Below are 15,378 nucleotides of genomic sequence, written 5' to 3'. Positions count from 1 at the left end.
AAACAATTAATTGCTGCCTTGCCCAATGGCTGTGCTATGTCAATCTACCAAAACCAAATATCACTCACATTACTTATGACTAAACATTAAATGGTCAATCTTATCTAAACATGGCTAGATTTCTCAATGGGATCCAAAAATAGTCGGACGTCTATGACGTGAATGCGTAACAAGCGTGTCTACCCGATAAGAAACTAAAATAGTATGCAACTATTTAAAGTTTGTAAGGACGATTGAACCGGAAATCTTTCAAGACTTATAATGGCTCAAGTAATTGCAATAATGGCCGACAATCATTCACAATTGTATTGCAGGCCACTCCAGCTATAGATTACGTTTACCATAGTTCAATATCTCTCTTATCAAGTCTATCTCGTAACCAATCGTTTTGTTTGCTCGGCTCGGCTAACATTTGGACTGATGTCTTTATCAGTGGGTGCCTAGTGCAAAAGCCGTATAAGATGGTGGACTCTTTAAGTAAATACTATCAACTGGGCCAGACACTTAAAAGCTACCGCATACGTAGTTTTTGGCTCATTCGTTGTGAGTTTTTCGTGGCATGGAGCAGCAACATGAATTCGTCGTATAAAAAAGAAAACGTTAAACGTCTACAAATCCGTTTTTAAAGGCAAATTTTCTATCAAATGGTTTTTTGTGTGAGTTACTCTAAAAGGGTCGTTTATGAAGGTGAAGTTTAATACCCGCAAAGAAAGTGATCTAGAGATAAATCCAGTATTGACCATGGTCAATGACAACAACGATTAAGTGTTTATAAAAATAGTACTACTGATTAGTGATTATATTTGAAGAAAAGATACAATCAAAGACAGATACTATTTTAAGACAGTTTTTAAATAGGTGATGAAATAATTGGATATATTTTTAAAGTTGTTATTATTTGAAATCATATCCTTGCTTTTCATATCCGAATTTTACGCGGATTAAAATCGTTCCTAAACAACCCGTATAATTTTAATGTTAGTGAGGTTCTACAAAGTGTCGGATTAACCGAATGCCAAATTAGCAAATGCTACGGATTTTCTCAAAATTTTGTAAAACTCTTAACTTTAAGAATTTGTAACTTTTGCAAATTTTAAACGATTTTAACGCTTTCAAATTCCATTTTCAATCACAATAAAATTACTCTAATTATCAAGTGATCTTTTCAAGTGAGACAAAAAATGCCAACTGATTTTTGATAATATCCAAAAATTAACTAAAATAGCTTTATAAAATTAAGGTTAATTGGAATATTTTGTTGTTTATATCCAATAAACCTTAATTTTAAAAAGCTATTTTAGTTAATTTTTGGAAATTGTGAAAAATTCAGGTCTTTATATTCAAAATCGAATAATGTCTTTCAAATCTCGACAACTAAATTTTCTGCCAATTTTTGCAAAATATCGTGACTATTTTATATATCACGATTTTTTTTTAAAATGGGGTTGAAATTAAGTTTTTTAAATACCCAATTGATTGTAGTTTGAAATAATTTGTAAATTTACTTAATTGCCATTTAATAAATATTAATTTTTTAAAATACGGTTAGAAAATGCCGAAAATACAATCTCAAAACGGAGGAATAACCAAAAAACTTATGTCAACAGTTCTAAATAAAATCAATATCTTGCGAATCGTTTTTTACTGCTTTTCATTCATGTTTGACATAGGAAAGTGATCTTTTAATTTGCATTATGATCCCGAAAGCTAATATCTTCGGAGTTTTTGGTTCCCGCGATATAGATTCGGCATAGGATAGATAAATTTTAAATTATAGTCCATAGAATTTCTAGATCTTCTTCCTTTGATTCGAGCTAATTGTTAGTTATCCTCTGCAATAAATGATTTACGACCAATATTTTATAGTTTTTCCCAATGACCTGTCCCTGGTCACGTTTAATGGAACCAGAATTATGTGGTGTCATCTTTAAGCTTTGTGTCTAGAGTGTATTTGATAGGACTGACTACTACAAATATTGATAAGATATTGGCCCTGGTAATTGACAGTTCTAATCACATTGATTTTTTTTTTTGTAGCTGGATGCGTTCGATGTTCCGTAAGGGACGTCATGACCAATTGGATGCAAATGAATTGTACGAACATTTGCCCAGTTTCGATAGTGAATCTCTGGCCGAGGATTTACAACCGCATTGGGAGAGGGAGAGACAACGCAAGAAACCCAATGTGCTGCATTTAATATTTAAAGTATTTGGCTGGCAATTTGTTCCAATTTGTGTCCTATATTCCGCACTAGAAATAGCCATACAGTGAGTGAGATGGAAATTCTGATAAATTGGACAGTAGATTTATTATTTCTCTTGCCATTTTTAGCGCCTTTCAACCTCTGTTGTTGGGAGGATTGATCTCATACTTTTCCCAGGGTCAGACGAGCATAAGCAAAGAGAGCGCCTATCTCTATGCCATGGGAATTGTGCTCTGCTCTTTGGTGACCTCACTGGTGTTCCATCCGTTTATGTTCTATGTATTTGCGCTGGGCACAAGAATACGTCTGGCGTTCGCTGGTCTGGTCTATAGGAAATGTTTGCGGGCCTCTGTGAGCAGTGGTGAGAGCCTGGGAGCTTTGGCCATTTCCGTAATGTCCATTGACCTGCCGCAGTTTGATTTGACCTTTTACTTCTTTCACGATCTGTGGAAGGGTCCAGTGGAGGCTGTGATATTCGGTTATATAATGTTTGTGACAGTCGACTGGACAGCAATTATAGGAATCGCATTCATTGTATTGCTCATTCCCCTTCAGGCCTGGGCAGCTAAGGCGGCCACACATTTCCGTTCCCTCTCGGCGGAGCATCGTGATGAGAGGGTTAAGCGGATGAGCGAGATTATAAGTGCCATTCAGGTGATCAAAATGTATGCTTGGGAGAAATCCTTTGGCCGCCTCATAGCCGAGGTGAGGAAATCGGAAGTGCGAGCCATACGGGGTTCCGTCAGCATCTATGCGGGACTCCAGTGCACCAATATGATATCCAAGATTTCACTTTTCCTCAGTCTGATTGCCTATGTGTATACGGGAGAAGTGGTCACGGCCCGCAAGGTCTTCATACTCTCCTCGTATTATAGTCTTCTCAATGATTCGTTGCTCCATTTTTGGCCCTTGGCTGTAACCACTTGGGCCCAGACTTTGGTCAGTGCTCGTCGTGTTGTGGAATTCCTGAAGCAAACGGAGAAACCATCTACGGAAGGTTGTTGTCGGGATAATCCTGGCCTCAAACTGGACTCGGATGTGGAGAACCATCACCTTATGGACGTCGTCATTGCACCAAAAGTGAGGTGAAATCCCTTAGCTTTGCTGCAGTCAGCGCCAGTTGGGATAAAGCTTCTGTTCAGCAACGTCGTCGTTGTCACCTTGAGAGCATTAGCTTTGCCATCAAAGCGGATCAATTTGTTGGCATTGTTGGCAATGTGGGATCGGGTAAGACTACCCTGCTTCATGCCATATTGGGTGAACTGGAGCTACTTGACGGACGTGTGGAGATACATGGAAGGATCAGTTATGTTGCGCAACAGCCTTGGGTATTCCAGGCCAGCATTAGGGAGAATATTTTATTTGTAGAGACCTTCGATGAGGAACGCTACCGAGCAGTTTTGCATGCCTGCCAATTGGAGCGGGATTTGTCCCTATTGCCACATGGAGATGCTACCATAGTGGGTGAGCGCGGGATCAGTCTTAGTGGTGGTCAAAAGGCCCGCATCAGTTTGGCTCGAGCTGTGTATAGACAGGCGGATATCTACATCTTTGATGATCCCTTAGCTGCCGTTGATGCCCAGGTGGGTAAGTTGCTAATGGACAAGTGTTTTTATCGTCTGCTCCATGGTAAAATGCGGATTCTGGTCACGCATCATGTGCAGCTGCTAAAGGATGTCGACCATTTGCTCCTGATGGAGTCGGGTAGGCTAACCCAGCAGGGTTCCTATGAGCAACTCAAAGATATCATAAGTCAACATGCTGCTCTGGATCTGGAGGCAATTGAAGCAGATAAAGTCCAAGTTAAACGGGTCCTGAGTCAAGTGGATCGTACATCCAAGCAGCTAAGTGTAGATGGAGCCAATCCCGACGATCCCAACGACGAAGCCTTTGCCGAACATCAAGAGCAGGGGGCCGTCTCCTTTGCCACCTACAAGGCCTATTTTCGGGCTATGAATGCTCCATTGATGGTCATCGTGGTGTTTCTGCTGTTCATTTTGGCCAGAGCCTGTCAAGCGGCCATGGATATATTCATCTCACGCTGGGCCACTTGGGAGGAGAATCGTGATAATGAATCTGTCGATGAAGCCACACGAACACAAATGGTCACGTGGTATACCGTGCTCTTGCTTTGTACCTTGGCCCTTTACTTGCTGAGGACATTTGGATTCTTTTTCATGTGTCTGCGCATCTCGTTGAGGCTTCATGATCAACTCTATCGTGGCATTATACGTTCCTGGATGTATTTCTTCAATACGAATCCTTCGGGGAGGGTGCTTAACCGCTTCTCCAGTGATATACAAAATGTGGATGTGTCTCTGCCTCAGGCCATGATGGATTCCCTGCAATTCCTGGTGGATGTGGTCGCTGTTCTTGTGATTGTGGCCATAGCCAACTATTGGCTATTGATACCAGCTGCCATCATGGTGATCCTCTTGTATCTGTGTCGTGCCTACTACATTGGAGCCAGTCGCAGTCTGAAGCGAATCGAGAGTTTGAGTAAGAAGTTGACATATATGAATCAGAATCATCGGATCTTAATCTCTAAACGTTTTCCATTGCAGCTCGTAGTCCCATTTATACACACACAAATCAAACGTTTCATGGCCTGACTACCATACGCTCCTTGGATGCTTCAGTAGAGCTGGAAAAGACTTTCCACGGTCATCAGAATACCAACTCGACGGCCCTCTTTCTGTATACGAGTGCGAATCGTGCATTTTCCTTTTGGACCGATCTCATTTGTGTGGTCTATATAATGGCAGTGACCTTTAGTTTTCTGGTCATTCAACAGAGTTTCTATAGTGGTGATGTCGGCTTGGCCATTACCCAGTCCATGACCTTGGTCATTATGTGCCAGTGGGGCATGAGACAAACGGCGGAAATGGAAAATAACATGACCAGTGTGGAGCGTATATTGGAGTATGCACAGACACCATCAGAGCCCGACTTGGTGACACCGGAAAATGTAAAGCTTTCCGATGATTGGCCACAGGCAGGACATTTACGTTTCCGGGATCTCAGCATGCGTTATTCACCCGACGATGTTTGCATTCTCAAGGGACTGAGTTTTGAATCACAACCCATGGAGAAAATTGGCATTGTAGGACGCACTGGAGCCGGCAAGTCATCCATTATACAAGCCCTATTCCGGCTGGCTCTCAATGAGGGCACCATTGAGATTGATGGCCTGGATATAGCCAAATTGGGTCTTCACGATTTACGTAGTCGCATATCGATAATACCCCAAGATCCGATTTTATTTTCGGGCTCGTTGCGTTTCAATCTGGATCCTTTTGCGCAGAGATCAGATGACGCCTTGTGGTGTGCTCTAGACGATGTGAAATTAAAGAAATATGTAAGCAGCTTGGATGGTGGTCTCTCCTATTCCATGCAGGATGGTGGCTCCAATTTCAGTATGGGCCAAAGGCAATTGGTGTGTCTCGCCAGGGCTATTCTGCGAGAGAATCGAGTGCTCGTCATGGACGAGGCAACAGCTAATGTGGACCCGGAGTAAGTAACAGAATAAAAATTATCCCTAACTGAATACTAATTTTCCTAATCCTTTGTAGAACGGATATATTGATACAGGAAACGATACAAACAAAATTTAAACATTGCACAGTTCTGACCATTGCCCATAGACTCCACACGGTAATGGGCAATGATAGTGTTTTGGTAATGGAAGCTGGCAAAATTGTGGAATTTGGTGCACCTCATCAACTATTAAAACGTAAAGATGGAGCTCTATTGAAATTAGTTAACCAAAATGATGTGGCCACAGTGAAATATTTAAAGAAAATAGCAGCCGATGCTTTCAATCGGAGACATCAAAGTGATGCATTCCATGAATCGGATGAAAATGATTTAGAATGAGGATTTTGGTTACCAAAAAGTGGTAGTTAACTGTATTTACATAGCAGTCACAGCTTAAGCCATGAAGCTATTTTTTGTGTTTTAGGTATTGTAACTAAACATTATATTTATATAAAGTTCGGCACTTAAAAACAAAGAGACTCTGAACACGCACACGCACTTGATGTATATAAAGGTATATAAAAACATTGTAGTGAAATTCTCGTACATTTAAAATAACATTAGTTATAGGCGATGTATATATATATGTAAATATATAAATGTGTATAGGATAAATCTAACTTTCAGATCAAACTCTGATATGCTCTCGAATGATAACGCAAAAAATTCATTTAAACTATTTACACCAAAGAAAAAAGAAACATTGATATATGAAAATAAATATGCTAAGTTAAATTGCATCCGATTCCTGTTCAGATTCCTGCTATTCAATCCGTATACGTGTAACCGAACGTCGCAGGGAGCTGCATTCCTTGGTAACCAAACGCATTAGCAATATCATGGCTATAATATCGGATATTATAAGCATATAGAAGACATTCTGCCAGCCCGTGTTTGAGATAAGGCCAGCTAAGAGTGGTCCAACGGCAGCACCTATTGAACCAGTGCCATCTATAATGGCTGTAACAGTGGCCAAAGCATTGGAATTGCCCTCAATTGAACTGTGCTGGCCCAGTTCAGCACTCACGGAGGTGGTAATCAGGGCATATGGACCATTCACAAAGATGCCCACTGTTATGAGCAGCAGCGAACTGATAGTAACTGACAAGGCACCATATTGTTGATACATTAGCAACTAAAAGGAAAACAAATAGAATTTACTATCTATCAATATAAACTCAAGTCAAAAATTTGCTTACTATGGGCGAGGCTATGAACAACATTCCTGTACAAATTGTTGCCGACATTCCAGTCAAATCGGCCAAGTAACCAGCTGTTATGGCTCCCAAAATGCCACCAACATCGAAGAGTGTTGATAGATCAGCGGACAGCTCTGGCCCCAAGGTACCTGTAATATAATTTTAGTTAGTTTTTCATTCTAAATCTTTGAATAATTACTCACTGGAATATTGTATGTACATGGGCAACCAATACATAAAAGTATAGCTGACCAATTTAGTAAAGAATAGGCATAAAGAAAACTCCACGACACCGGGAATAAACAGAGCATCAATCAGACCAATGGGTTGTCCATGATGGTTTCTCTGTGCATTTTGTGCAGGTCTGGCCAAAATGGGAGTGCGTTCAGTTGGCACTGGTCTGTAAATGATATCCTGTCAAATAGATCAACCAGTATTAACTGAGATATTGCTAAAAATATAAGTTAAAGTTACTTACACTTGCATTATGACGTGCTTCCTCCTCATCATTGTCATTGTTCTCTGCATCCGACTCATTGGTCAAACGGCGCTGTTCATGCTGGCTATTCTCTCGATGACAGCCAACAATCTCCGGTTGATCGACCAGAAATAGGAACAATAAAAACCCAATGGCCCCAATTATAATGCCTGGCACCACAAATGACATGGCCCAATCGGTTTCCACATAATGAGCGGCTATCAGTGTGCCCAGGATATTGCCGATTGATGTGTGACTATTCCAAATGCCAAAGATCAGACCACGTTTGGATTTGCCAAACCAGCGACCCACCAATGTAACAACACCAGGCCAGCCGGTGGTTTGGAAGATGCCAGCACCGATTTGTACTAAGATGAAATATGAAAGACTATGGATATTAGAGGTTCGTGCCAAGCCAAACATATAGGTAAAAACGCCAGTTAGAATCATGCCCATGGATAGAAAATAACGCAACGAAACACGTTCGGCCACAAAGCCGGACATGAACATGGCAATGGCATAGGTGAAAAGGAAAGCCGAGTCCAGCATGCCAAATAAAGTGGAAGCATCGGGTCCATCTAAGTAAAGTAAGAAGAAAAGAGAGTTAACACAACAGTAAGCAAAATCATGAAATAATCAACTCACTAAATGGTGCATAGCCGCAGTCTAGGGTGGTAGAGCAATTTCCTTGTAGAACCGATTTAACCACCGAAATGGGTTTACGGGTCATATGATAGCAGGCATAGGCCAGGAATGTTAGCACAAATATTGACCCCTTGAAGCTGTTGTAAACATGCAAAAAGAATTTGTTGTTGATTATCGGAGCAGGGGTCTGGTCTGTCCTCTGTACTTACAGCAAATCCTTGCGGACATGAACACGTGGACAGCATTGTCGGGCTAAGTTTTGCACTAATTTTATGCCAACGGGTATATCGTTGTAGTTGTTACTCATTTTGCGCGTTCTTACTGCTGATCCCAGATGTGGTAGAGATCTCATCGACAGTTGTACCGCCACGTCCAGCGATCAGATCCTGATTGCTGTTTCTACGGCGTTCTTCAAGCTACATGCATGGGCAGAGAAATAATACCAAGAATTCAAATAATTAACAACAGGTAGTTGTGGTTTTTCCTCAGGTAGAAGAAGTAACTGTAAACTCAACATATGGCGGGAGGCCATAAAATCGTTTGCGTTGTTTGTACTTTGTTATCGCTTTTTAGGTTTCACATTGACTCTAATTTCGCATACATCAGCAAAAAAAGTAAATAAATATAGTTTGCTTCAGGCACCCCCTCTCCCACTCACTCTCTCTCTTTCGACTCCTCCAAACAACAAAGAAAGATAACGTGAATCACACAATTTTTAAACATTATGTGCGAGTTTCCGCTTTAATCAAATTGCTTTGCTGGCACAATTCGATATTGAAAAGTTCAAATTAATATTTGTTAAATACTTTTAAAATGCATGACATTTGTAAGAAATTATAATTCACTAAAAATTCACTTCACATCCTTTGTTCTAACATGTCTGTAATATTTAATAATGACAAAGAGGAAATGTTCTTGCATTTTTCGAACAATGTCCCAGAAATTTAATTAATATATGTAATTGTTTTTGTTTAGATTTTTGTTTTAATTATTACATTTAACTTTTTCGCCTCTATTTTTTTCTTTAAACTCGATTGAATAGTGTCATTTGTTTCATTTCATTTGCAACAAAACAAACCTTTTAGATTTTCCGGTCTTTCCACACATTTACAGCTAACTTGACAGCTGTTGCAAGTGTTTCACCGCTGAATAAACATTAATAATGAATTCAAAATCTCTTAATAATAGTTTTCTTTCTTCTTTTTTTGTTTTGTCCACTTCTACTTTGCTCTTTCTCTTTGCTCTCTTTGTTTCCAAAACATATGGTTTTTCGCCTCAGTTTTAGCCCTCTCGCGGTAACTTTTTGCCTTAAATTTTTGCCCTCTCGCCGTAAACTCTTGCCCTCTCGCGGTAACTTTTTGCTTTTTCGCCGTAAATTCTTGCCATCTCGCCGTAAATTTTTGCACTCTGGCCGTAAATTTTTGCCCTCTCGCCGTATCTCGGCTTTTGGCACCAGTCTAGTATTTTTCAGTGTTGTTTAACGTTCTACCAAGTCAGCTGCTTGGTTCGACTACCAGCTTCGACGTTGGCACTTGTGATTGCACACTGGCGCCAACCGAAAGATGGCGGGTAATTTAAATGTATCTAAATGTATTGTAATAATTAGAATCCGATTCAGTTCATTTTATGATTAACCAGAGGGCCGGGACTAACTTTGGTCGCTCCGAAGTTCGTATACCCTTGCGAATTACTCTTCCCTTACATACTGGCGCCAAAACAGGTGAAAAACAGTTTTATTTATTTTGTGGCCTACAAATTTTAGGAGTGTAGCATGCGGTTTTATCGTTTGCTATTTAATATACTTAGTAGAACATTGCCTTACAAAAAAAGTCACATCTCCGAAAGTATTTCAAATACACTTTTTAGGACGATATTCTCAATACTCCAAAGTATATTTTTTCTAAACAAAAAATTTAAAAAAAATGTTTTTAAACAAGCATATTTTTTTAATGAATGATAACTCAAAATTGCTGAATGGAATGGAGTTCCTCATTTTTAAAATATTTACTATCTATTTGATTTTCTAATTGTTAGAGGGTATAACTAATAAGAAGTAGTTTTGGGTGGAGATTTCCCTTAGTAACGAATTCCGTTTGTGGCTTAAAAACTTTTGTGATTTACATTTAATTGTCAAACACATTTTATATTTACCTTTAGTCTCAGGTCTCTCTGTCTGGTCTCTGGCAACTTATCCTCGTTCAATCTACTGAGATCATGTGCTATTATTATTCCATGTGACACGCGACCGAATGAACAAACAATTATTACTCAGTTGGATTTATATGCAGGTGCTTGCTAATGCACATGACTTGAACTTCTTCAGCAGAGACTCACTCAATAGCTCTAAGTAAGACGGAAAATGCACTGATTCTTTATTACTTTTTATTTTCAGCAATGACATGCTAATTTCTTGGAAATAATGCCAAAAACAATATACAGAAAATTAGAATGAGCAAGTATGCAGGTATATATGTCTATCGAAGTGCTAATTAGTAGCAATTGTATAAAATGACTTGAGTCGAAGTACTTTATCACACTTGACTAACAACATTTGAACTGAATTCAATAGAAATATTTGAAAACTAGCGATAATAATTGTAATTAAAACCACACAAAATGATGAATAATAAGGTGAGTTTGCTTGATTAAAGTCAATGAAATTGAAAGACTATAATGCAAATGAATTATCCAAAAATATAGCAAATATTGAAATTAATGGCCATTGTGTTAACCATTAATCTGGTATTGGCCTATCCCCAGGAACAGCAGAGGCAAAGACTGATACAAAATGAAAATAATAATAATAATGAGGCAGCCAGTCAAGCTCTATCGAACATCTATAGATATGAACGGACTTTAAGCCGTCTGAGAAGAGCTCTCGAGGAATTGGTCTATGAAGATGAGACCAATGATGACATGGATTTGGCCGAGATTAATGTGTTTCGACCCCTTTTCCGGTATCGTGCTGAGATAGCCAAACAGGTCAAAAATCCCCAAAGGCAATCGGGCTGAATAAAACAACAAAAAAAAAAAAAACCCAACTCAATTAGCTATATAAAAACATTATTAGACTTATTCATTCTCATTATACACACACGTTTTGATACCACACACATATACGCATACACAATCTTTTTAGTATTATTGTAATAAAACAAAAATGTAAAAACATTTAAATATTTATTTATGAGGATGTCCCACACAACAAACAAGTATTAAACAAGGAACAACACTCAGGAAAACATACGCAAAGATACGGATTCACTAAGCCTAGCAACATGTTGCGAAGAGTGATCGTTCGATCGAACCTCTTGCAACCATCAGCGATTTTCGTCACAGCGGGAAGATGTGTGGGAGGCGGAGAGCGAAAAATGGACAGCTGGAGAGCGTGCATATGAGGGAGAGGAACGGCATGCTCCAATCACTCATATCCCCCGGGGATATGTTTCTTACCACGCTACCCTCTCATCAAATCCTCCCGATCCCTTCGCATCTGCTCTCCCATTTCTCTGTGCCACCATGCCGCCCAATTCTGCTGCTGTTCCTGCTCTTCTTGCTGCCTGATCTATCGCTGCACCTCCACATCGTTCGCCACCGCTCTCGCCAGCAACTCAAAAGGTTACCTCAAAAAGTAAAATTTTCATCTTTTCTGAGAAAATCATGATTTAGTAAAAATTATGCTTTTTTACAAGGAAAATCCCTAAAACCTCAAATATTCTCACCTAACCCCAACTTTGTGAACCTGTAATAGTGTCAATTTTTGACCGATTTTTGAAATTCATATATCAGTTTATCCATCAGCAAATTGACTTTCAGTTGGCATTAAAATCTCAAAAAGTAAAATTTTCATCTTTTCTGAGAAAATCATGATTTAGTAAAAATTATGCTTTTTTACAAGGAAAATCCCTAAAACCTCAAATATTCTCACCTAACCCCAACTTTGTGAACCTGTAATAGTGTCAATTTTTGACCGATTTTTGAAATTCATATATCAGTTTATCCATCAGCAAATTGACTTTCAGTTGGCATTAAAACCTCAAAAAGTAAAATTTTCATCTTTTCTGAGAAAATCACGATTTAGTAAAAATTATGTTTTTTTACAAGGAAAATCCCTAAAACCTCAAATATTCTCACCTAACCCAACTTTGTGAACCTGTAATAGTGTCAATTTTTGACCGATTTTTGAAATTCATATATCAGTTTATCCATCAGCAAATTGACTTTCAGTTGGCATTAAAACCTCAAAAAGTAAAATTTTCATCTTTTCTGGGAAAATCACGATTTAGTAAAAATTATTTTTTTTTGCATAGAAAATCCCTAAAACCTCAAATATTCTCACCTAACCCCAACTTTGTGATCCTGTAATAGTGTCAATTTTTGACCGATTTTTGAAATTCATATATCAGTTTATCCATCAGCAAATTGACTTTCAGTTGGCATTAAAACCCCAAAAAGTAAAATTTTCATCTTTTCTGAGAAAATCACGATTTAGTAAAAATTATGTTTTTTTACAAGGAAAATCCCTAAAACATCAAATATTCTCACCTAACCCCAACTTTGTGAACCTGTAATAGTGTCAATTTTTGACCGATTTTTGAAATTCATATATCAGTTTATCCATCAGCAAATTGACTTTCAGTTGGCATTAAAACCCCAAAAAGTAAATTTTTCATCTTTTCTGGGAAAATCACGATTTAGTAACCCAAACTTTGTGAACCTGTAATAGTGTCAATTTTTGACCGATTTTTGAAATTCATATATCAGTTTATCCATCAGCAAATTGACTTTCAGTTGGCATTAAAACCCCAAAAAGTAAAATTTTCATCTTTTCTGAGAAAATCACGATTTAGTAAAAATTATGTTTTTTTACAAGGAAAATCCCTAAAACCTCAAATATTCTCACCTAACCCCAACTTTGTGATCCTGTAATAGTGTAAATTTTTGACCGATTTTTGAAATTCATATATCAGTTTATCCATCAGCAAATTCACTTTCAGTTGGCATTAAAACCCCAAAAAGTAAATTTTTCATCTTTTCTGGGAAAATCACGATTTAGTAAAAATTATTTTTTTTTGCATAGAAAATCCCTAAAACCTCAAATATTCTCACCTAACCCAAACTTTGTGAACCTGTAATAGTGTCAATTTTTGACCGATTTTTGAAATTCATATATCAGTTTATCCATCAGCAAATTCACTTTCAGTTGGCATTAAAACCTCAAAAAGTAAAATGTTCATCTTTTCTGAGAAAATCATGATTTAGTAAAAATTATGTTTTTTTACAAGGAAAATCCCTAAAACCTCAAATATTCTCACCTAACCCCAACTTTGTGATCCTGTAATAGTGTCAATTTTTCACCGATTTTTGAAATTCATATATCAGTTTATCCATTAGCAAATTGACTTTCAGTTGGCATTAAAACCTCAAAAAGTAAAATTTTCATCTTTTCTGAGAAAATCATGATTTAGTAAAAATTATGTTTTTTTACAAGGAAAATCCCTAAAACCTCAAATATTCTCACCTAACCCCAACTTTGTGATCCTGTAATAGTGTCAATTTTTGACCGATTTTTGAAATTCATATATCAGTTTATCCATCAGCAAATTGACTTTCAGTTGGCATTAAAACCTCAAAAAGTAAAATTTTCATCTTTTCTGAGAAAATCACGATTTAGTAAAAATTATGTTTTTTTACATAGAAATCCTAAAACCTCAAATATTCTCACCTAACCTCAACTTTGTGATCCTGTAATAGTGTCAATTTTTGACCGATTTTTGAAATTCATATATCAGTTTATCCATCAGCAAATTCACTTTCAGTTGGCATTAAAACCTCAAAAAGTAAAATTTTCATCTTTTCTGGGAAAATCACGATTTAGTAAAAATTATTTTTTTTTGCATAGAAAATCCCTAAAACCTCAAATATTCTCACCTAACCCCAACTTTGTGATCCTGTAATAGTGTCAATTTTTGACCGATTTTTGAAATTCATATATCAGTTTATCCATCGGCAAATTGACTTTCAGTTGGCATTAAAACCTCAAAAAGTAAAATTTACATCTTTTCTGAGAAAATCACGATTTAGTAAAAATTATGTTTTTTTACAAGGAATATCCCTAAAACCTCAAATATTCTCACCTAACCCCAACTTTGTGATCCTGTAATGGTGTCAATTTTTGACCGATTTTTGAAATTCATATATCAGTTTATCCATTAGCAAATTGACTTTCAGTTGGCATTAAAACCCCAAAAAGTAAAATTTTCATCTTTTCTGAGAAAATCACGATTTAGTAAAAATTATGTTTTTTTACAAGGAAAATCCCTAAAACCTCAAATATTCTCACCTAACCCCAACTTTGTGATCCTGTAATAGTGTCAATTTTTGACCGATTTTTGAAATTCATATATCAGTTTATCCATCAACAAATTGACTTTCAGTTGGCATTAAAACCTCAAAAAGTAAAATTTTCATCTTTTCTGAGAAAATCACGATTTAGTAAAAATTATGTTTTTTTACAAGGAATATCCCTAAAACCTCAAATATTCTCACCTAACCCCAACTTTGTGATCCTGTAATAGTGTCAATTTTTGACCGATTTTTGAAATTCATATGTCAGTTTATCTATCAGGAAATTGACTTTCAGTTGGCATTAAAACCTCAAAAAGTAAACTTTTCATCTTTTCTGAGAAAATCACGATTTAGTAATAATTATGTTTTTTTACATAGAAAATCCCTAAAACCTTAAATATTCTCATCTAACCCCAACTTTGTGAACCTGTAATAGTGTCAATTTTTGACCGATTTTTGAAATTCATATATCAGTTTGTCCATCAGCAAATTGACTTTCAGTTGGCATTAAAACCTCAAAAAGTAAAATTTTCATCTTTTCTGAGAAAATCACGATTTAGTAAAAATTATGTTTTTTACAAGGAAAATCCCTAAAACCTCAAATATTCTCACCTAACCCCAACTTTGTGAACCTGTAATAGTGTCAATTTTTGACCGATTTTTGAAATTCATATATCAGTTTATCCATCAGCAAATTGACTTTCAGTTGGCATTAAAACCTCAAAAAGTAAAATTTTCATCTTTTCTGAGAAAATCACGATTTAGTAAAAATTATGTTTTTTTACAAGGAAAATCCCTAAAACCTCAAATATTCTCACCTGACCCCAACTTTGTGATTCTGTAATAGTGTCAATTAATGACCGATTTTTGAAATTCATATATCAGTTTATCCATCAGCAAATTGACTTTCAGTTGGCATTAAAATCTCAAAAAGTAAAATTTTCATCTTTTCTGAGAAAATCACGAT

General features: G+C 37.1%; 3 protein-coding genes across 3 annotated transcripts; 2 read left to right on the top strand and 1 right to left on the bottom strand.

The window, feature by feature from the left end:
- Nucleotides 1-1,605: 1,605 nt before the first annotated feature.
- LOC6640232 (probable multidrug resistance-associated protein lethal(2)03659) lies at nucleotides 1,606-6,090 on the top strand. The gene is given in 5 exon segments (XM_023182105.2): nucleotides 1,606-2,268; nucleotides 2,333-3,255; nucleotides 3,258-4,703; nucleotides 4,769-5,717; nucleotides 5,777-6,090. Coding segments are annotated over 5 exon segments (3,849 nt in total). The 5' UTR covers nucleotides 1,606-2,041; the 3' UTR covers nucleotides 6,081-6,090.
- LOC6640231 (glucose-6-phosphate exchanger SLC37A2) lies at nucleotides 6,084-9,312 on the bottom strand. Its single transcript, XM_002062895.4, has 7 exons — nucleotides 9,142-9,312; nucleotides 8,273-8,479; nucleotides 8,064-8,200; nucleotides 7,419-7,996; nucleotides 7,144-7,354; nucleotides 6,941-7,089; nucleotides 6,084-6,876 (listed from the first exon to the last, which is right to left on the bottom strand). Exons 2-7 carry the CDS (start codon nucleotides 8,413-8,415, stop codon nucleotides 6,505-6,507), a joined length of 1,590 nt encoding a protein of 529 aa, XP_002062931.2. The 5' UTR covers nucleotides 8,416-8,479; nucleotides 9,142-9,312; the 3' UTR covers nucleotides 6,084-6,504.
- Nucleotides 9,313-10,595: 1,283 nt separating this feature from the next.
- Nucleotides 10,596-11,190, top strand: LOC6640102. Its single transcript, XM_023182143.2, has 2 exons — nucleotides 10,596-10,694; nucleotides 10,764-11,190. Exons 1-2 carry the CDS (start codon nucleotides 10,680-10,682, stop codon nucleotides 11,073-11,075), a joined length of 327 nt encoding a protein of 108 aa, XP_023037911.1. The 5' UTR covers nucleotides 10,596-10,679; the 3' UTR covers nucleotides 11,076-11,190.
- Nucleotides 11,191-15,378: the final 4,188 nt, after the last annotated feature.

Source organism: Drosophila willistoni, unplaced genomic scaffold, assembly GCF_018902025.1.
Source record: "Drosophila willistoni isolate 14030-0811.24 unplaced genomic scaffold, UCI_dwil_1.1 Seg644, whole genome shotgun sequence".
NCBI classification, from domain to species: Eukaryota; Metazoa; Arthropoda; class Insecta; order Diptera; family Drosophilidae; genus Drosophila; species Drosophila willistoni.
Note: the sequence above shows the minus strand (reverse complement) of the source record. Positions and strands in the feature narration are given on the sequence as shown.

Coding starts and splice junctions, on each gene's coding strand:
- LOC6640231 (XM_002062895.4), bottom strand. CDS start 8,415: ATGAGATCTCTACCACATCTGGGATCAGCAGTAAGAACGCGCAAAATG. Junction 7,997..8,063: donor CTGCGGCTATGCACCATTTA/GTGAGTTGATTA, acceptor TACTTTACTTAG/ATGGACCCGATGCTTCCACT. Junction 6,877..6,940: donor TGTTCATAGCCTCGCCCATA/GTAAGCAAATTT, acceptor TTTTCCTTTTAG/TTGCTAATGTATCAACAATA.